Genomic DNA, 22,003 nt, shown 5'->3' with positions numbered 1-22,003 from the left:
TGGGCATGGTTGGGAGCTGCTGTCCTGGTTCTTGTGCACACAGCCGTGGCCAGAGCTGCTCATCTGGGGGCAGAATTCAGACCTTGCAGCCTTGACCCTCTCGGTGTGGTGCATAGCAGGACCCCTGCCTGGGGCTCAGGGGAGGCCCATCCCCTCCATGGTGGGAAGAGGAATAATGGGTGAGAGGATGGTGATAGTGGCAAATCACCTTCCAAAGCACTGAGACCTGGCCCATCCTGCCCAGACAGGGACAACAGCTGGGTACTGGGGTGGTGGAGGAGCCGTGGTGGCAGCGGGGTTGGGTTATCTGAGGAGGGAGAGGCTGAGGCTTCTGTGCCTGTCCTTGTGAGCCCTCATGGCAACACAGCCATCCTTGGCCTTTGAGCTGGGACACAGATGTCTCACACACCAAGGCATGAACGTCCTGCAGTTCCTAATTCAAGGTGTGATGGCTGATGCTTGGGCTGCCCCCTCAGGGCTGTTTTCCATGGCATGTTGGGCAAAGGAAGGTGGGATGGGGTAGTGGCAGAGCTGTGTTACCCATAAAGGTATTTTTAGTAGTGTTGTCCTCACTTTTCCGGGACACTAAGGTGGTGTCTGGGGTAGGTCCCTGAAGAGCAGAGGTTCTGACTTGACTGCCAGATTTTTTCTACTGAGTTGAATGGTGTGGAGGGGTGTGAAGTATTCTGGGTCAATGGGAATGAGAAAGGTAGAGCAATGAGCTGGAAATGTTCATTTTCAAACTGAACTTTACTTCATTCAACATGAAATCTCCATCAGTGTGGTTGCCTGCTGGGACATAGAATGTCTGGACAGAAGAGCAAAGCTGGGCATGTCTCCCTTGGGGAGGAGTTTCCTGTAGGCTTTCCTTCTCATGCCTGGCTCTTGGTGAGCTGTGTTGCCTCCCCTTTATCCAGTAACATGGCTCCATGGGTGGTGACCTGTAGTTGGCCAGCTCCTTCCCTGAGACACAGACAAGGCATCATCCTTGACTCCATCCATGCCCTTGGCAAAAGCCCAGTGTTTGCAGCCTGTGCAGGACCAAGTTGCTGCTTTGGGGGTACCTGTCATGCTCCAGAGCCTGAAGGAGAGCTGGGGGTGACCATTTTCCTTGCTTAGTGCGCTTAGTTCCAAAAGCACAGGTTTATAAACCTGAATACAAGGTCAGTGCTTTTGATAATGCCTTGTGTAGTCTGCAGAGGAAGACTGTTTAGGGAAGTCTGTGATCCTGGCCATGAAGAACGGGAATTTTCCCCATTCTCCTTGCTGTGTATGAGATGAGGGGTGGTGCTGCCTTTTTTGAAAGCAGTTCATGGCTTCAGGCTATGGAGGATTGGGTGTGGTTTAAGAATGTTGGGTTTATGTAATTCCTCTGGTTGTGTCCCGATGGTTCCGAGGTAGCGCTGGGTCTGGCAGGAGCAGAGCTGTCCCATTAGTGTGCAACAGATCCCGGGGGCTCCTGAGCTGCAGCCCTCTTCACACATCCAGGGGGACACCTCTGCTCCTGGCACAGCTGCATAGCTCACACCAAGACGTAACTACAACAGTGTTTGTTTCAAAGCAGGGAAAGTAGTTCGAGTAGTTTCAGAGTTGGTATCAGCTCTTCCCTTCATGCTATTGTGTTACCAGAAGCAAAATTTTCTCCTTTCCTTTCCTTTGTTTTGAGGTTGCTGCATCCACCAGCAAGGACAGCTGTGTACCCGCTCTAGGCAAACTGGTTGTAAGTCTTGGTGTGTGGAGACTTTCAAAGCTTTCAGGACACCAAAACACCTCAGTCTTCTCTGCAGGGCTCTTGAGAAAGTGGGAGACCACAGCTACATTCACGTTGGACTTTTCAGTAAATGACATCTGGATCTGTTGTATTCTCGGAGTTTTTAAAGACTGGTGTGTTTGTCCATTACCATTTTATCTGGAAAATTCTGTAAGCTATTCTAAAACTCGCATTTCATACTTTGTAGGGAAGGTGAGATGCAATTCCATCCGAGCATTCAAATGGTCTGATTAATTATTCACCAGTACCTTTTTATGGTTAAGAAGTACTGGTGAGATCCAGAATTCCATGTGACAACTGGAAGTTGCTACAGTATCTCCCTTTCTTCCTCCTGCCATGAGCAGTCCTTGGGGTTTGAGCTTTTTATTCAAAATGATCCCAAGCCACCTGTGCGTTTCCTGCATCCCAGGGTGTCCCAGGGATCCTCTGAGCTGAGTGCATTGCTGCTGTCCTGCCCAGGAGGGAACACTGAGCATCGCTGTGTCTGAGCTCATCAGTTTCTAAGGCAGGCTCTGAAAACCCATCAGATGGAACTGATTGCCATTAAAATTTTTCCAGGGAGCGGGAGATGCTTTTGCTGATCTTTCTAAACCACCTGAGAGCATGGCATGCCCTCTTGGCTTTCTGTAGTTCCTTTCTTCTAGCCCCATGAATCTGCTTTCTGAGCTTTTTTTTTTTTTTTTTTTTTTGTGATTCAAGGTCAGTGGGGCCACAGTAGTCCCATCCTCATGTCCTGTATGTCTTAGGGACTGGTGTCCTGGCACATGGGTGGAGTCCTCAGGCTGAAGAGAGCCCATATCCTCATGTTTCCCCCTCCTCCTTGGGCAAACGCAATAACTGCTGGCTTTCTATGCAGAACGTGCTGGTGTTGGGAGAGGAAAATGGGATGAAGCAGAATGTTATATGTAACATCTCTGAATGCATGTGTATAAATATATTTGTGTGTACACACAGGTTTGGTTTCTACCCATTTCTTGGATAGATATCTTGTTCAATAATTATTTACAAGTAACAAAGTAGAACATGGCTTACGCATTGGGCTGAGCTTGGTGCCTGTGTGTCTCTGCTGTTGTGCAGCTGGTGGAGCTGGGCTGAAGGGCTGTCAGTGTCACTGTTACTCTGAGAGGGTCAGGCGTGGACCACCACAGTTTGTATCTGTGACTGGACTCCAACCCTTTGACGCCAGATGGGAACCTTGCAAACCACATTGCTGCAGGAAGCACCTATAAACAGCTGCCATTGCCAGCTCTTGGAATAAACTCTGCTCATTGCCACTCTGTGTACTTGGGATCCCTTGTTTCATCACAGCAGGACAGGCACATCCTTTATCTCTTCAGACTTCAATCACCACCTTGTAGTAAAATGTCTTGTGTTTTCCCCTGGCTGTGGAAAAGTGAGTCAACTCTTCTGCTTTGTGGGTTCAAACCGAAGGAATCAGTCATGGCTCTTATCTTCTGTACACATCGAGGAGTGGAGAATGAAGACAGAAGAGTCTTCAGATTCAGAGACTGCATTGACCCCGCAGATCTTTGTTGACAGCTTCTGTCCTCACTCTCTGTATAAATGAATGACTTCCAGCGTGTGCCGTGGAGGACACCGGGTCTGAGTGGACAGGATGCACACAGGAAAATCAGCTGCTGTACAGAGTGGTCATGGAAAGTGCTTTGTGGTGGACAGGATGGATGTGATGGAGGTGGGGGTTGGCCTGTGGGGCTGAACTGGTTTTGGAATTCTCCTTGTTTGGGGAACAGGCTTCTGAAAGGGACTTAACTTACCTGGGTTTGTGGTGTATCATGTCTGGGAAAACTACAGACATCCTTAATATCAGGTGGATGTTCTTGCCTCATATCATGAGCACCTCTTCATTTTGGGAAACTTCAGTAAAGAGAGAGCAAATCATAGAATCATAGCATAAACTGAGTTGGAAAGGACCCACAAGGATCATGGAGTCTCCTGGCCCTGTACCCTGCAAAAATCCCTCCCTCTGCTTGGGAGTGTTGTCCAAATGTTCCTTGAGCTGTGGCAGCCTTGGGACCGTGACCATTCCCTGGGGAGCCTTTTCAGTGCCCCAGCACCCTCTGGGGGAAGAACCTTTTCCTGATATCCAAACTAAATCTAAATGGCCAAGCCAGTCTACAGTGGATTATGGCAATGCTGAACAGTCTTTTTGTTGAGCCTGTTTTAATTCCTTCCTTCCTAAGATATGCTTGGAATAAATCCAGGTGAGCAAATGGTCCTTCCTGCCTGGTGTAACTGGTGCCTTTGCAGAGACAAGTGTGGATCAGTTGGAAGTGATTGTTTCTGATGTCTCTTGCTGCAGCAGTGTGAAGGTGGTTGTCCTCTCTGAGGAGCACAGGGGCTTTGCTATAACACAGCTTGTGTTCTTTTCTCTCTGAGATTCTAGGTGGGTATTTCATACCAGTGAAAGAGAGGAAAGGTGATTCTCTGGGAACATTGGCTTAGCTCCTTACAGCACCCTTAGTTTTCTGTGAGCATTCTTACAGAGCTTACAGCAAAGCAGCTCTTGGCTCTGAAGGGTCAGTGAGAGCACCGTGCCCCAGCAGCCATCACGGAGGAGCCCAGCATGGAAAATCTCACCACACTACTGGAGCCTGGGAATCTTCACCTGGCACAAGTCTTTTGTCTTAGAGAAGGGACGTTTTAAATACAAGTCAAATCTGGTCTACTTAGTCTTGTTACAAGCTCTTTTGGTCACCCCACTGAAGTAGCTGAATCTCTGAATAAGCAATCTCTGTCTTGCAGTCAGGTGCTTTCTATGTCTCACATCTGTCCTTGTCTGCCACAGAAGGAAATACATGACCAAGTGCATTCTTGGCAGTGAATTTCAGATTATTTCAGGCTGTGATGCAGCCCAAGGTTTGTGGGATATTGTTCAGTTGTATTTTTTTAAAATCCCAAAAGAGAAGTTGGACTTATGCAGACTAGGGTTGTAATTTTATATCCTACAGAAGTTTAAATTAGAAAAATCACTTCTTTAGAGTATTTGAAACTAAACCATTTCTTGTAGTTGAATTAGCAGTGCTCATTATCTGCCCCTCTCAGGTGGTTCCCACAAGGAGCTGAGCAGAGCCCCTGGTTCCTTTGCTGACCATGTGTCCATGGCTGCAGTGGTCAGTGGTGCAAGTATCCAGGGCTTGTTCTCCACGCAGTGCTTAGCAGAAGCCCATCTCGCCCAAGCTCCTCCAACTGCTCTGAGATAACAGGTCCTCATGTTGAGAAAGGTTTCTAGAGCTGGACAGCTTGAGGGACTCCGAGATCCAGAACACAATTTTTGTTCCTAGAGAAGTCTCATAGTGCAGAGTGGTGATTGACTCTTGTCACTTGTAGGGCTCTGGAGGGAATAAGTATGTAGTTGTTCAATTCATTCAGACTTATTTGGGAGAGGGGATCTGATGAATGGCAAGCCCACCTGGGAGAGACCACCAGTCCTAGATTGGTGGATTCAGGATGGAAGCTCGATTTTTAATTTTTTTTAAGGGAAAAAAAGTTGTTAGTAACATCTGCTTTAGCACAAGAAAAGCAGAGCAGGGATGGTCAATGTGCCTCAAAGGAAGTAGCATGTCACTAACATAGAGGTATTTGGCTAATAAGTTAATGCATGTTTCTAATTGTAGTAATAATACAGCTGGAAATAATAATTCTCATTGCTGTAAGAAAACAAACCACTTATGACTTAATATGTTAAAATGAGTTCAAATCATCAGGTGCTGCTTTGCCCCCAAGGAGGGGAGGTTGCTTAGGTGGAAATTGGAAGTAAAAGGTGTGGCTGTAATTTGTGACGCTGAGTGCTCAGTGGGCAGTGTGACTAGCTGAGTATTGTGTTATACGTTATTGTGTCATGTGATAACAGCACCATGTTTTCCTGTCATTTCCACAACTTTTCCTGGCTGAAGTGACACACAAGCAACCCTGGGTAGTAATCACATTGTCCCGTTCAGTTTCAAAAGGAGAGAAGCGGACCTCATCCAGAAACTTTCCAGCAGGCTACAGTAAGCTTTCCTGTCTGTTAGCCATTGTCAAATCTTCTCCATCCCGCAAAAATGGCATCTCTTAAAGTAATGAAATTGTCTCAGAAATAGTGTCATTCCATTGGGTGACTGCTGTGTAATAATGATTTTGCAAACTATTTATGGTCTGTATTGAGGTTATTTTGTTCATTCTTATGGCTGTGCTCATGTCTCTTGTTTGCTGTTCTCTCTCAGGGAGCTGCCCATGACCCAGGAGAGGAAATAAAAAGAATCAGCATTCTCAGAAGGGTTGTTTAAATTAATTAGCTGAGGGTTTTCCAGTATTATCCTGAAGTTCTTGAATCCAGTGTAAGCTTTGAAATCCCAGCTATGGTGGGTTCAGTGAATGTGCTGCAGTCTGGCTCATGGCCAAGTCAAAATGAGTTTGAGATCAATGTGCTCAGTTAAATTCAGCTCAGTCTTCTCCATGGTGGGTGGAGAGGTTTCCTCCATGTCAAGGGCAGGGTTAATCAAAATCCGTTGTAACTCAGTACTTTACCAGGGAAGCTTAATACGAAATATTGACATTTTAAAAGCCTCAGCCAAGCCCCATTTGAGTCAGGGAGACTCTTTGCAGCCTTGAGCATGTGCTGGGCTGAGACACATGGGCTGTGGAATCTTCCACTTCTTGGGAGATTATCTTTATTTTAAAGTTTTGGAGGAGCATAAAAAGCCAGAGCAGTGCTAGGGAGAATTTCAGCTTCTTGGTCACAAGGAAAGGGAGCAAATGTACTTTGCTTTAGTCTGGATGGGTCACAGGTGCAAAACTATTTCCTTCCTTTGCCACGTTTTCTGTATCTCTTCTTCATGTCTAGGAATCTGTTACTGAACATAATGAAGCCTCAGGACAGTTTCTGTGGATCAGAACAAACCTAAATTAGTTCTGCCCCTCTTGCAAGGATGCTGTTTGTTTATGAAAACCAAAAATGTCTTCTTTTGAGAATCCAAAAGCTTTGTGACAGTACCTACATTTCCACCCCTCTAGAAAAAAAGACCAGGACGTTTCTTCTGGAGACTTTTTCCAGTGAAATTCAATTCATAGGGTTGATATGGTGTTAGCATTGGCCTGCAGGGGCTGAAAACGGTTTTAGAAGTGACACAGACTTGGAGATAGAAGAAACAAAGCTCTGTAGAACCTCTCCAGGCTGTCTGAGAATCTCGCTAGGAACATGTCAGCCGCAGTCCTAAACCGTGTTTGTACTCTGAAGTTGCACAGTGTCATTTGAACCCTGGCCTGGAAGCTTTTTTTGTTAGGATTTACATTTTAATTTTGGCTGATGGACCACAAACCAGTTTTTTAAATGCCAGCCTTTTTACCAAACCTGTGGAGAAGTAGAATATATTCTCATTAATCCTAGTGTAAATAGGAGATTTAATGAGAGACTTCTGAGCAGAATCCAGCACCAGGCAGGCTTGGGAAGCACAGCTGGTTTGCTTGGATCTTTTTGCTTCTGCAGATTTTATTCATGTCAGTTGTACCATCAAATATGCCAACTTTTGGGCTTCTCTGAGTCCTGCAGAGCTCTCAGCAAAGTGAAACAGAGGAGATAGGTAGCTGCCTACATCATCTGCCTGACCTTGCTTCATGTCTGTTGACCTTCAATTTTACTTAAAGAAACCCACCAACTTTTCTCTTCTTCTTTCAACAGTCCTTTTTCATTCCAAGGAAATGCTTGTTTTAAAAAGTTGTGGCCTCCCTGCAGTTGGTTGTTAACAGCAGGGCTCAGGGAACTTTTGCAGCATGTCTGGGAGCTTCCCAAGGTCTCCGTGGGTCTCCACAGAAGATTTTGGGGTCCCTGGCCATCACAGACCTTCCCACACGTGTCCAGCTGCGCAGCTTGTGGCAAGCAGCCTCGTGGCCATGCTGGGCCCGGCGGTGCCTGGCGCCAGCGCCCGCCCGCCTCCTGCCAAGCTGGACACAGCTCTGACAAAGGACAACTGTTTGGAGGAGTTGTTGTCTTGCTTGGTGCTCCTAATCCCTGGAATAACTGCTGTCACAAGCATAGTAACCATCTGCAGTGAGACCGACACATTGGTGCCTTTCAAGTGCAAGGATCGCAGCCACCTCCTCAGCCCCTTTTTTCTTCTCTCTTCAAAAATTTTCAAAAGCAAGATGGGGAGTTGGAAGCTCAAGCCCTGGATGAGTTGTCAGGAGCTGTAGTCACTCTAAGGTGCTTTTGGAAATGCTGCTTTTAACTGTTTGAGGAGTATCTAGCCCACTTTAGCTATTTATATTATTTTTTAAAATCATATATGAAGCCCTGCAAGTCCACCTTGCGCATCCTGAGCATTTGGAGAATGTATGTCCAATTTTGCCCAACATTCCCAGCCTTAGAGAAGGTTAGATTGCACAGCTTAGAAACAAAGTGGTGAGAGAAGGCACATGTCTGCTCACTTTTGTGCAGTCTCTGATGTGCACTGATCCCAGGGACTGGGCACTAACTACTTTTTACCTTCACTAGACCCTTGGCTGTGTTGTTGTCCTGCTGTTCTCTGAAGCAGGCTGCTGTCGTACCCAGAGCACCAGGATGTAGTGCAGGGTTTAGGGAGGCTTTTTTGCATTTGAAGGCATATCCACCCTGTGGATTTATGTCCTCATATATCTGCAGCAGTACAAGCATACAGACAGATGTCCTGCATTGGTGGTTTAGTTTTTATTGCCTCACTCAGATTTACATCAAAAAATTCCCAATTTAGATCGACACAGAAGGTCTGTGTTCTAGATTTGCATTTTTGATCTCCTTTCTTGGCATGAGAATCCCTTGGGATTTTGATTTACACTGAAAGATTCCGGATACAAAGTGTAGGTTTTTTGACATTAAAAGCAATTATTGCATTCCAGTTATGACTCTTGAGGTGGGCCATGCTGCTTAAAGGAAAACTGCCCTGCTTGCATATGGCAGATCAGCTAAGTGAGCAAAACCTCTATTCAAGTATCTGTCACTCTGTCAAACTGATGGTTTGGTTATTTGACCATTTCCCATGGTATTTGAGAAAAGCTAAGCAGGAGCCGTGGTTGCGAGACAAGGCAGATGGCATCATAAATACATAATGGAAATGAAGCCAAGCTCCAAGACAAGAGGGTTTGGGGATGGATGGTAATGGTCTGTCTCGATCCAAAGCCCTGGAGAGCTGCAGAGCCCTCAGTGCAGCCCTGGGGAGGGGGTGTTCCTGAGCTCCCACCTTCTTCCCGGCAGCTCGAGGCACCATCCTGCAGCTGCGGAACAATGGCACAGATCTGCTTTCACACCACAGCTGGGGACACACAGGCTGCTTGTGTGACAAGGAAATAATGAATTCCAATTCGCTTTCTCTTCTGGTGCAGGGGCAGAAAAGCAAAGTTTCCTAGTCTGAAAAACAGAGGGAAGAGAGGAGAAGGGTTTAATTGCTTATTTGAGTAAATTACCTCAATGTTTAAATTTTTTAACTGCATGAGAACTTTGATATGAAATGTTATTTTCAAATAAGAGCTGGAAAAGGAGCTCAGTCAGCCAAAACACAACATTTCATGCTCTGTTAAATTTCACCTCTCTGCCGTTTTCCCTCTGCCTTTTTGAAGAGGATTTAGCTCTCAAAGATCGTGCTCCTTCGTGCCCACCAGCTGGCAGGAGGTGAGGCAGGAAATGCCTGTTTGCCTGTGCCTCCTTGGCACGGTGCTTCTCACCTCCCTTCCTCCCTCAAAACAAGAACTATTTTTATGGCACTGACAAAACAGGATGGTGGAGCAGTTAGACAGAAACCAGTTCAGGGGCTCCCAACAGAAGCTGTCTGTGAGACACTTGGCACGTGTGGAGGTCATGTTTCTTTTCTTTTTTTTTTTTTTTTTCCATTTCTTTTTACCTCTGTTCTTTTCTGTTTTGTCATTTTGCTGCCTTATTTTTCATTCATCACTTTTTAGTAAGCAACTTCCATGGAGAACCCCACTGAAGGCAGTGTTTATTATGCACAGGAGCTCTGAGATGGCGTGTCTATCCCACCTGTGCTTGTAGCACTATCAGGTGCTTTCCCAAATCATTCCTAAGTGCAGTGTAGGGAACAGCAGATTGAAATCTTGAGCTGGGCAGGTTAGAGAGCAGCAAACACCATGGCAGGCACAGCCCAGCAGTGGGGAGAGGAGCTGATCCCAAAGGCTTTCGTCGAATGGGTCAAGGGTTCAGGACATGCAGCTGCTCCAAATGTGGCAGCACTAACCCAAAGTGCAGCAGAGGAAGCCATTTGAACTGTAGCTGCTCCAGTCAATTGGCCTTTTGCCCTCACAAAACCTGGGATCCCAATAAAACCCAGTCCTGGTTGGCTCCCCAGCTGGGTGGTGTTTGCAGCTGCTGGTGACCAACGTGGGATTTACCAGCATGGAATCAGCCCTGACCTGTTTATTCCTCGGCTGATAAACTCAGTAAGCTCCATGTGTTTGGTGGAATCCTCCGTGTGTGTTCTGCTTGTTGGGCCAGACCCTGGACAGGGAAGTGGGGGCTGGATCAAATATCCAGTGAGTTTGATAGATCTCCCCTGTACACAGGGTGGTCACAAGTACTTGTGTGCTTTAAAATCTGTGTGAGATCAGTGTGCCCTGCAGTGGGAACTGTCTGCAATGCATCCTGAAAGTGGAAAATGTGGGCTTTTGGCTTACTTTATGACTCAAGAAGTGTGAAGCAGCTAATAACTAACGAAAAACTGAAATTTTGCATGGCATTTTAAGATGAAAAGTGTTGCAAATACTTGTCCATTTCCTACTAATTCAATGGTAGCATTGCTGCATGTGAATGAGCCATTGGGGACACCTTTGAGCTCTTCTGTTCACAAATTTTGGACATTCATCTGTTCCTTACCTGGGCAAATCCTGGTGGCTTCAGTAGGGGCAGGGATTGCCTGAGAAAGTTAATTTGGGTGCTTGGTGAAGACACACTTGAACAGGCAGATTTTGTTTTCATATGTCACAAAGAACTTGTCTTGGTTTTTATAAAAGCTTGGCTCTTTATTTGGTTTTGGATAAATTAAATGATTATCTAAGCGTATTGGGTTTTGGGTTTGGGGGTTATTTTCTTCTTTAATCGCAGTTTTTCATTAAGGACAAACTTTTCCTAAAGTCTCACTGGTTTACCCAGAAGAGCTTTACCTGTATTGATAGAATTCCAGCTGGAAGGGAGGCGGGTGCTGGGATGTGGTGGTGTAGAGCAGCAGGAGCTTTGGGGAGATGGGGCTGGGCGTGCTCTTCTGGCTCTTGGTGCTGCATATTACCAGATCCTGCTCACAGCCTCATGTATTTTGTGCAAAGTAGAAAGAACTGTGTAAATGAGTGCTTAGAATGACTCTATGAGACATATTGAATTTTATGCTGCAGCTGGAGAAACTTATCCTTAATTGAAGCTGTGGGCAAGTGTATGTCATTTTTGATTTAACATTTTCCCTCACCCCTCCACCCCTCACCCCAACCAAAATCCTTCGTGGAGTCAGATTGTTGCTGTAGCTTTGTGAACCCCTCTCTTCTAATGTTTAATCAAGTGCTGAAAAGAGACATTTAAAGACTATTTAAAATGTGGAAAAATTGCTTCCCAATATTTTTGACAGAGAGAGACTGAGAACACACAGCATTGAATCATCAGGAAAATTGAAGATTTCCCCTGAACAACATTGGGATTTTACAGCAGAGGACTTGAAAGACCTTGGAGAAATTGGACGAGGCGCTTATGGTTCTGTCAACAAAATGGTCCACAAACCAAGTGGGCAAATTATGGCAGTTAAAGTAGGTGATGCCCATCCTTACATTTGTACTTCAGTCCATTGGGATGCAGTGTGATGGAGAATTAAGGTTCTTCCATCTAGCACCCATCTACTGCTCTGTTCTATTTATTTCTGGTGTAAAGGCTGCTGTTTGCTGAAACTACAGTGTATAATGGGCATGTTTTCAGGTGATTTGTGAAGTTCTCATAATTGCTGTGCCCTTTTCAAAGTGTCTATTAGGAACCTGCTGTTCTGAGGGGATCACACGTCTCTGGAGACTGATGATGGGGCACGGGCCTTTCACCTCTGGGTCACTGGTTCAGGTACAGCCTAGGCTGGCGGTAGGCACAACTTGACATCTCATAGCTTCTTGGTGTCTTTTGTGAAATAAGGTAATGGCTTAAAATTAGCTGTTTATGTCAGCATATGTGCCATGGTGTGGCCTTGCCAGAAGGAGCTGGAATGGAGTGGATGTTTTCTAGGGAATGTTGTGCTCTTGCTGATGTATGATGGAGTGTCTGCTTTGTGCTTACCATGTCCTGGAGGTGGAAAGTGTAGCAGGTTTCTTGACTGTCCATTTTCTACTTTATGCTACCCAAAAACTCACCTTAGAACCAGGAACAGCCTTCTCTCCCAGCTGGGCAATAATCCTCTGTATTGCCACAGCAGTGCTGCTCACTGGGCATTTTTGAGGAGCTGCTTGTCCATGGAGGAGGGCAGCAGCTGTTGTCTCTCTCTCTGGTCCTTTCCTTTGCTCACTGCAGGTTACTAATGACATCTATCTTTTAACTCTGATATCAACTGTAAGTGCTCTCATGGCTCCCAGGAAAAAGCAGAAGTGAGCTATGTAGGAGTCTGTGTTGCTGTCTTTTCCAACTCTCTGTCTTCTTTGGAATATTCCCTGATCAGATCTGGAAACGTTTGCCCTGCTGATTTCACATGCCAGGCAGACGTATCTCAGCCCCAGCTCCAGCTGCTCTGAAATAATTCATATCTGTCTCTAGTGTGTCAGGTTACTGGAGTAACCCCCATCCTTTGGTCTTCTCCAGTACATCCTGACTTCCTCGCAGTGGTGGGATCACTGGTTAGGTCTCTTGAGTGTTTTGGATCACCATGCAGTACTGTTTCAACCTGGGTTTGAATCCCTAAAAGTCTCCAGCGGAACTCGAGGTTGCCTGTAGCTAAAGGCTGGTTTCTTTCAGTTGCCTTTGGTAGAACTCAGGGATGTAGTTTGCAGATGACAGGTTGAAAAACACTGGTATAGTGCAATGATTCCTGGACACCTCCATCTTCTCAGACCCAGGGTGTGTGACCTGGGTACCTGCAGTTCTGCTGAGAGTGGCCATGGGTGTGAGGGGGGCACACCCCCAGAGCTGAGTGGCTGTTTCCCGGAGCTCTGCTGTGGCTACAGCCATGCGGAGAAGGGCATTTTGTTGGATTAGCTCGTGCTGTGGAGAAGATGTGTCTGCTGACACAGGGGTTCTCTTGTCCCACACTGTTTGCACAAGGGCTTTTCAGCACCCTAGGTGAATCTTGTCAGTGTCAAGGGCCCGTGGTGCAGGTACAGCCATGTGGGAGGCAGAAGGTACCAGTCTCCATGGCTGGAGATGGCATGGCTCAGCATGTTGAGCTGGCTTTCCCGAGGAACAAGGTGTGTTCTGAGCCTCAGGAGGATTCTGGGCTTGGGGGCTCACTTTTGAACAAGTAAATTTGATTTGTTTACAGTGACTAAACTGTGAAATGTTAAAGCTGTGGGCTGGGCTGGTGCCACCTTCTTTTCTCTGACCCTCTTTCTTTTGGGTGGACATGGCTAGGCCTGCTGGGGAAGAAAGGTTGGAGGGTTTGGGCAACAGCATAATTTCTAAAACAGTAGTGGTAAGCGACTGTTCTGTTTGTCCCAGTGGGGAGTAAACACCAAATTGAGCAAAGGAAGACCTGTGGGTGGAACAGTCAGTGAGGCCTCCAAGGCAGCAGCAGCAATTGCCCAGACTGGATGGTGCAGTTCTTTGAGATGAAGTTTCAGGATGGGGCTAAGCTTGAACTAGTGACTAGTTCATCCCACACTCCTCAGACTTTCCTTTCTCAGCCTCCTGATGCTTTTGGGGCAGCCATGGTTGTGCATTAATCTTCCTGCTCCTCCTCTATCTTAATCTGTCCACGTTGGGGACTGTTGCCCTCCTGCTCTCTCTTTCTCTCAAGCTTTGTGGTCTTTTCACCGTGGAACTGTTGCCTTTAGCCATATGTTCTTCTTCTACATAAAGCTCTTCTGTAAGAGAAGTTTGAGAAGGGAAACTGTTTTGTGAAAATGTGTCAGTTTAGTGAGGTCTTGGCTATGATCTCCATGACACCTGCAGCTCTGTGGTGTGGCACCGTGCTGGGGACAGGCAACAGGAACCCTTTACAGCTGGATTGTGATGTCTGGTTATTTGGTTGGGCTGCTGTCCCTCCTGTGCTTCCCCAAGAGCAGCACCAGTGCAGCAAGCTGAGCATCCTTGGAAGGGCAGCGTAAGGAAACAGCTTTGTGGAGGCTGCAAGCCAAAAGTTGCCTGTTCAGCTCACTAGATGCAGAGAAAATTGGTACAGGCACCTGTCCCAACTGCTCCTCCATTCTTCTCCACCACTCCCCAAATTTCCACTACTGTTGCTGTAAATTCCCAGCACAGTCAGGAAATTCCTACCCCACTTCTGGAAGGGCCACGTCCTGCTTGCAGCTACCATGACCAGGCTTGTTTCGCCCCATTCTACCACAGGGAGATTCAAATCCTCCTTGTTCTGCAAGTGTGCAGCTTGAAATATTGCTCATTTGCCCCTTGCTGGAGTCTTCCTCTGGCTGAAGGCAGCTCCTGCTGTGCCAGGCTAGCTGGGCACCTCTGGACACTCATCCTTGCACCCCAAAAGTGTGACTGCCAGAGCATATCTTCAGATCCTGTTCCCAGCTCCTTTCTCTGGCTTTTTGTAGCCTGTCATGCCTTTGCCCAAGGAACAGTTCCTTGACACTTCCCAAGCTTTCCCCTGCTTGGTGCATGTGGCTCCTGTGCCCCCAGGGCTCCCCCAGCACAGCCTTTTTTTTGCTGCACATCCAGTTTTTCTTACCACTGAAGGAAAATAATTCCTGAGGGCTGAAATATCACCAAAATAACTTAAGGTCTGCAGGTGGAGACACTGTTTTCTTTCATTTTTCCCTGTAATGCATTTTGGTCTATCAGCCCATGGGTCCTGGCAGATGCAATCCTGGCACCTTTAATGAGTCTCCTGGCATGGGCAGGGCTGCCAGGCCCTGGGTGAGTCAGAAGGCTTTTCATCTGTGCTCCAGAGTCAGTAGCAAAGGAAGAAAATGAGCCTGAAATGGGCCTCGTCGTGTCGCTGGCTAAAACCACTGCAGCAAGGCTTCAGCTGGTGGAGCATGGCTGGGATGATGAGCTCCTGGTGAGTCCTGCTGCTCCTCCCTCTCCTTTAGCCTTGGTCGTTCTCTGTGAATACTTGTTTCAATGACAAAAAGACATTCTGTACCTCTTTGGGAATAGGCTGAGGGCTGGAGTGGGCTGCAGGAGCAGGGACCTGGTGCGCCTGTTGCTGCCACCTGCAACTGTTTGTGCATCCCTTATGCTTTCTGCCACAGAGAGCCTCTTCCTAGAGCTATCAGGAGAAGGGGCAGAAGATGAAGGAAAGAGGGGTCCAACTCAAGAGGATTTGTGTTCAAACCTTCCTCATTTTTGCCCCTGGAAAATGTTGCATTATGTTTTCCTAATCTTCCAAATTTTTTTTTTTCCCCAAATAAAAAACAGTCCTTTCATTCTTTAGGTCCCTTCCTTTCAGATCTTCCTGGAGATGCACCTTTTTGCTCTGGGTCAGCTGCCATCACAGTCTTCCTGTCACTGAAAATACCCTTTTCATTTTCTTGAGGATTTATTGGCATACGAGGTTAAGACTTTCCCAGGTGGAAAAGGGAACAGCCCAATTTTGTCCAGGGCCAGATCTGGCTATGCAAACTAATAATTGCAAGGCCAGTTTGCATGCTAAATCCTCACCCGGTCAGGTTTCTCTTCCTGGCTCCTCATTTTCCTTGGAGAGGTCTCTTTTCCTGGCTGGTGTTTGTGTGCCACACCAGCTCTTCGTGACCTGCCCTTGTTGGACTTCCAAGTCTACCCACTATCCTTTGATTTTGCTTCTGCTTTCTTGTTTTTGTGTTAGTCTGGCTTTTCCCAGTCTGTGGCAGTCCGTAAGTGACTTGTGACTATTTGTCCTGGGCTTCTCCACTGTGCAGAGAGCCCTGGTTCCTCCTCAGGATCTGCTCCAATGCTATCACTCCTGGTTTTGTCTGAGAGGCTCCACAGTCTGTGCAATTCTCCAGCCCTTTTTGCGTTTGCCCTCCAGCATCACCACATGGTGTTGTCCCAGCTGCTCCAGGGACTGTGCCTCTTCTTCCATGAGGGTACCACAAATGAGAGGCACATAGAGAAGCCCCATTTATTTGGGTGAAATGTTTTCTTGGGGAACTCACCCAGCTGCTGGGGGGTGTAATTTCTGTCCTGAGGTTTCCTTCTGGCCCTGGTGATAGTTCACACAAAAAGGGTGTTTTAGAAGATCCCTGGAATTTAAATGAAAAAAAACCCAAAACCATAGCCCAAACTGGAATGAAAGCTGGGGAGCATTCTTCCAGTTAGAGCAGGATGCTCTGCTTTGCACTGAAATACTGTACATGGTGTGGGTTTTATTAGCCAGGTACTTCACCATGCCTCTGGAAGGCTGGGAAAGCTGCTTGTTTGAAAAGTTCATAAAATAAATAAGCACATATTTAAAATAGTCAACCTTTGATGTGTTGGGTGGCTCCTGTGCAGGTCAGGAGCCTAAACACAGCAGTGGTGTCCGAGCATCTGGTGTTCCTGGCAGTGATGTCTGAGCCTCAGGCTCAGGCAGGAGGTCTTCACCTCCTGCTCCTCAGCTCTTCTGCCCTGCAGCAAGGACCACCTTGGACGTCTGGGGTTCACTATCAGCAGCTTCTGCCAGTTTCATTTGAACCAGTTCAGCTGGCTGAGAAATACATCACCAAGAGACGAGTGGAGTGGTTTGTGCTTTGGTTGACCTTCAAGCTTATCACAGTCCCATGGAAGCATCTTGCACTTCTTTTTAATTGCATTACTTTTCTGTCAGGAATGGTTACAGCTGGGAGAGTAACCCAGCTGAGGGAGAGGGTGTTTCTGTCCACAGTGTTCAGTTTTCCCCCACCCCAAACAAAAGTGATTTTCAGCTGTAGGCCAGAATTTTCTGGATCTTCCAATATCCTCAGCCTGGTTGATTTAGTCCCACTCTGCAGTATTGCCTGGTCCAGCCTCCAGTTACAGTCAGTGTCCTCAGCCATTTTTGCTGGTTTCCTGTGTTCCCTTTAGTTTAACAATATTTTTGACATGCTCTACTTCTGCTCTAAACTTGTCCTAAGGAAATCAGAAGCATTTTCAAGATCAGTTGGGTAATCGGAGGTGTCAAACCCATAAAAGATCCCTGTTCTTCCTGGAGAAGCCAGTAAGCCATGGAGCTGTTTCTTGTTCAGAGCACAGTGCCTCTTGTACATCATTTTGCCTGTAGTCAGTGCTTGTTCTCTCATCCACAGCCTTAAACCAGAAGTTCCTGTCTGACTTTCTTAGATTTCTTGATGGCAGTCTCACAGCAGAAGGAGTTTCCTAAGTATCAAATACCCCTGAGAGCAGAAATTCAGCATTTATTCATACCTCCATGACTCCTCCATCCTTACCTGGATGCCTGATAGCCCATAAAGGCCCATCAGAATAACACATTATTATATTTAGCTCCATCCAGGGGCAAATTTTTGTCCTTCCCGTGTCCATATGACTTCTGAAGAAAAGTGTTGGACTTTTATTGCCAAACCATCTTTGTAATTCTTCACACAATTGAGTTCCTTCTCCCAAACCGACACCTTCAGAATTTTCTTTTTCAGTCATCTGTTTAGGTCTGCTGGCTGAGAGTTGGGGAAACCAAACCAGTGTTCCCAGCCCTGCTGGTGGGGTAGCTGGGGAGGGAGTGGGTAAGGGCTGGAAAGGAATGCTGAGAGAGAGCCTCATCACAAGAGGTTGGAAACCAGTTGCAATCTACTTCAGTCAGCAGTAAATGTGTTTCAGATGGGGAGATAGATACTCCCATCCTCAGCAGTGACTGGGCAAACCCTCCTTTCCTCCCTGGTTTGTTGTCCCAAATCGCTGCCATGCCATGGAAGGACCACTTCTCCCATGACACTGCCAGGCACTGCTGTGCTGAGCTTTCTGCTGAGGACACAGGTGAGCCCCGTGCTCAGGACAGTGCTGGGTTGTCTCACAGCTTAAGGAGCTGAGTTTCAGTTTGGTGTTTACAGCTTTTTTTCCTTTTGTCCCATTTTTTTTTTTTTTTTAATTTTTTTTTTCAACCAGTCACTTCACATTGCACCTGAATCTGTCTGTGTGCATATTGGGCTGGATGATGTCTCTTCTGTTTTGGGTCCAGTTTCTGGAATCTGCCTGGTTTTAGGTTTCGGAGTGGCACAATCCACAGCACAGATTGTACTTTTGCTGTTGATGCTGCTCAGAGCATGGCTTCAGAGCTCTTCTTCCTGGTGTTGGAAGGCTTTGTCCTAACCTGTGTTTGAATTAAAAGGGCTGGAGAATTTTCTCCTAGAGGATTTGGTACAGTTTAAATTGGAGGCCAACAAGGACTTGTTAAAAAGGAGGCTCCATAAGCTTCTACTAAAAATCCCCCTTTTTCCATCCATGGCTTGTTTGGCCATGGGGTCACTTGTCAGTGACTTACCAGTGGCTGCCTGCAGGAGAGTGCCCAGGCTGAGAGCTGTAAGGCCTGAAGTGAAGCCAGCCCCTGTCCATCCCTGTCTGAAGTGCTGCCTTCAAGCAGCTGCCTCGCCTTGTGTCTTCCTTCCCTGCCATGTCCCATGTCCTTCGGACAGTGTGTCTGTGGGAGCTCTGCAGTGCTTTGTGCTGTGCCTTGGTTTCAGGTAGCAGGTTCTATCATGGCTCACGTGCTATTTGGGTGGTGACTGCTGTTGACTTCACTCACCTTCCCTGTTCTGCTGGTGAACTGGGAGTGCTGGGCTGCAGCAGGCTCCCTGGCACACTGCAGCTAAACAGAGCCAGCTTGTCCAGCCTGGGCTGACCCTATCTGTGTGCTGCACTGCATGCTGCTCCTCAGAGTTCTCCCCTTCTCTTCACTTTGCCAGTCTCCAGCACTGTTGTGTGAGACCTCCCAATCTTGTATCATGTCATTCCTTTCACTCCCTGAAGCAGTATTTGTTGGAGTTGGCTTCTCAAGCTGTCCTTTGGCTCCTGTGTCTGCCTGGACCTCTGCCCTGTAGCTGACCCACTGTCTGTGTTCTGGATCCTCTGCCAGCCCTTTTCTTGCCGGGAGCTTGTGTTTGGGAAGAGGAGTTTGGGTTCAGTGTTGTTCTGGAGTGCCATTAAAGTTGCCTCCACCATACATCATGGTGGAGAACCATTTCACATGGTTTCCAGAGCTGGAGAAGTAACAGCAGAGCAGGAATGTCAGAGGTGGGAGGAGATGCTTTGAGGAGGAGCTGTGGGCTTTGAGGAGGATGCTGTGGGGGTGGCTGTGACAGGATTGTGCAGGTGCAGGGGGAATGCAGAGCAGGGCTGGGACAACGCTCAGATGACCAGGAAGGAGGCTTTTTGGAGACAGACATGGAGTGGGCACAGAAGGAGGATACAAGTTACAGTATGGAGAAAAGCTCTTTTTGGTTCCTCACCAGAGGTGACCTTTCCGGTGTGGGTCATGTCTCAGTGAGAGACTGAGCTATTGGTCATGGGTCTCACCACGGTGGCTTTGGCATCCATCACCTTCCGTGGAGGTCAGAGCAGTGGCATTTCCATTTCACACAGTGCTGCTGGTGCATCACCTGGAGAGAGGCATTCACTCTGCTCGGCCTCCAGCCTCTTGGGGGGATTGCAGAGCTTTGTATGGTGAGGGCACAAGAGCAGGAAATAGCCAGTGACTGTCTGAACTTGAGTGCAACAGACCTGAACCAGTGACCTGGAGGTGAAGTGTTTTAGTTCTGTTCCTGGCCCGTTGAGCTGCTTCTTGCTCTGTTGGTGACACAGAGCCCCACCTGCTCAGCACATCACGGGTATTACGGACTGTGGGTGCTGGACAAGTGTCCTGACAGGTCCCCCAAGAACTTTAGAATTCACAGGGTGGGAAAAGGGCAATATAAACATAGCATTTACTGGTGTAGGCCAAACTAGAGGTACTAGAACATTAAGAACAAGTGGTTAAATACCAAAATACCAGGATACACTACAGGTAAGGAAAATTACAGTGTTGATACTGTCCTTGCTTTGTGTGGGTCATCACAAAATAAGTCCTAAAGTACATAATTGTGCCCTGTTTCATGTGTGGTGCCATATGAATGGCCAACCTTGAAAGTACCTTCATACACCTGGCCTGTGCTGGCTGATGTGTGGTCCTGATGCCACCAGCAGTTGCCCACGGGGCCACAGTGTTGGTGAAATGGGTGCTAGCATCTTGCAGATTTTTTCCCTGAGCTTGAATAATTTTTCCTTCTTGGATAGCCATGTAGTTTTTGTCCCTGAGGAGGGTCCTGGCTACCTCTGTTGCTTGGGACTTCTTGCCAGGTATTTTTTCTTGGGGTTTTTAATGGTTTTTCAACATGAGTCACAGGTTCAGGATCACGATTTCCTCACTTGTGATTCAGGGAATGTATTAATTAGTGCAAGATGTTAAATATATCTGTAAAATCACATGAAAAACTGTGGATGGTTGTCTCCATCCTTCATTTAACCAGTCATGTTTGAAAACATAGTTTTCTCTTTTCAAATGTGCGTTGTTCTTTCAAGCCCAAATGAGACTTTTCATAATATATAGTATATATATAAAGAATAGTATGTGCATAGATATATATCTCTATATACACATGGGGTGTATATATATAAATATATATATATATATATATATACACACAGTATCTTTTATACAGTGTTGATGTTCCCTAGGCCAGTACTAGGTAAAGGATTGTTAGTTTTATGAGAAGAGCTCACAGGACTGCTGCCCATCATTAAGATTACCAGAGAAATGTGTTCCCTGGGTTATGTGACAGTCCCTTCTCTGCAGCCATGGTGGAGGCTGTTGAATGAGCCTTTTTGGCTTCTGTGCTTAGAAATTTTAAACATAATGTTCCTTGGTTAAATTTCAAACCAGTCTTCAAGCCCCGTCCAACATGGCTAAGAACTGTGTGGGAATTTGTTTTGAAATTAAAGCTTGGATGTGGTGTTTTGCTGTAGTTTTCAATGAAATTTCAGCTCTTTAATTTCTTTCTGACATTTCATCTGAAAATGTTGATGCTTATGCAAGGACTGAGGGTTTAATAGTCTGATTTAACAGCTTTAGAAGTTCTAGAAGTTCCATTTCTTATTTGAGAACACTGCTTGATTCTCTGGAGTGTTTTTGAGCATGCCTGGGGGGACTGCCTGCTCTGCTTGGCTTTGGGGTCCCGGTCATGTGTCTCCATCAGCAGGGCTGAGGATACAGTAATGGCACGTAAGTGATAAAGTCTCTGCCACTCTTCCTCTTCCAGAGAATTCGGTCGACAGTGGATGAAAAGGAGCAGAAGCAGCTTCTGATGGACCTTGATGTAGTGATGCGAAGCAGTGACTGCCCGTATATTGTTCAGTTTTATGGCGCGCTCTTCAGAGAGGTGGGCACCCCAGACTTGCTTCGTTTGTCGCACAGTTTGGGTTTTACCTTGTTTTTTCCCTTTGTAATTTCAAGCTCGTGCTAAGGAGGAGAAAATTGATTCATGTTAGGTTTCTTGGTTCTCCACTTTTACTCAGTGGTATTTAGCCAGGAGACCCAGGTGTCTGGCCACTGCTGAGCAAGCATTTGGTCCCTTTGCAACAGGAGTTTTGGAGATGAATGTTGAAACCTGACTGCTGCTGCTTCTCCTTCTTCCTGTAGCTCTTCTGCAGGCTTGGATTATCCCTACTCCTGTAATTGCTCTATTGTTGAAACTGCCACAGTACAGGGAGACAGACATGGAGCCCCTGCCTGTTTTCCACTACTTCATCCCAAATCCAGTACCTCTGCTCAAGGGAAGAAGGAGAGACCTAAGGGCTGCAGGTGGCCTTTGGGGATTATCAGGCATAGCAGCCTGTGCAGAGTCTTGTGGGGTTTTACTGGGGAACTTTCAGAGAGAGGTCAGTGTTGTAGGTAAAGCCCAAAACTGTGTCTGAATAATCAATTCCTGCTTCTAGAGAGTCTGCCTCTAATTTTTCCAGGTCACTCCTCTGGCTTTAAATCTCATTTTCTAAAATAAGCATAATAATCCTTCCTTTTCTCATGCTATGCTTTTTCTGATCTTTTTGAACACAGAGGCATTTTAGGCCAGTAGGCATTGTCCATGTTCACACAGTACAAGCTCCTACCACATGTGGAGCCTCATCTCGGCAGGAAATTTCCA

General features: G+C 46.7%; 1 protein-coding gene across 2 annotated transcripts in view; it reads left to right on the top strand.

Moving 5' to 3' along the window:
- The window catches only part of MAP2K4 (mitogen-activated protein kinase kinase 4), a 76,134-nt gene that overhangs the window by 34,184 nt on the left and 19,947 nt on the right, over positions 1-22,003 (top strand). The window contains exons 3-5 of one of the 2 annotated variants that reach the window (XM_039562266.1): positions 5,686-5,781; positions 11,365-11,539; positions 21,122-21,241. In XM_039562266.1, coding sequence (XP_039418200.1) covers positions 5,686-5,781; positions 11,365-11,539; positions 21,122-21,241 — 391 coding nt within the window. The remainder of the gene's footprint in view (positions 1-5,685; positions 5,782-11,364; positions 11,540-21,121; positions 21,242-22,003) is intronic. The other variant, XM_039562267.1, reaches the window with a different exon arrangement.

Source organism: Corvus cornix, chromosome 18 (assembly GCF_000738735.6).
Source record: "Corvus cornix cornix isolate S_Up_H32 chromosome 18, ASM73873v5, whole genome shotgun sequence".
Taxonomy (NCBI): domain Eukaryota; kingdom Metazoa; phylum Chordata; class Aves; order Passeriformes; family Corvidae; genus Corvus; species Corvus cornix.
Note: the sequence above shows the minus strand (reverse complement) of the source record. Positions and strands in the feature narration are given on the sequence as shown.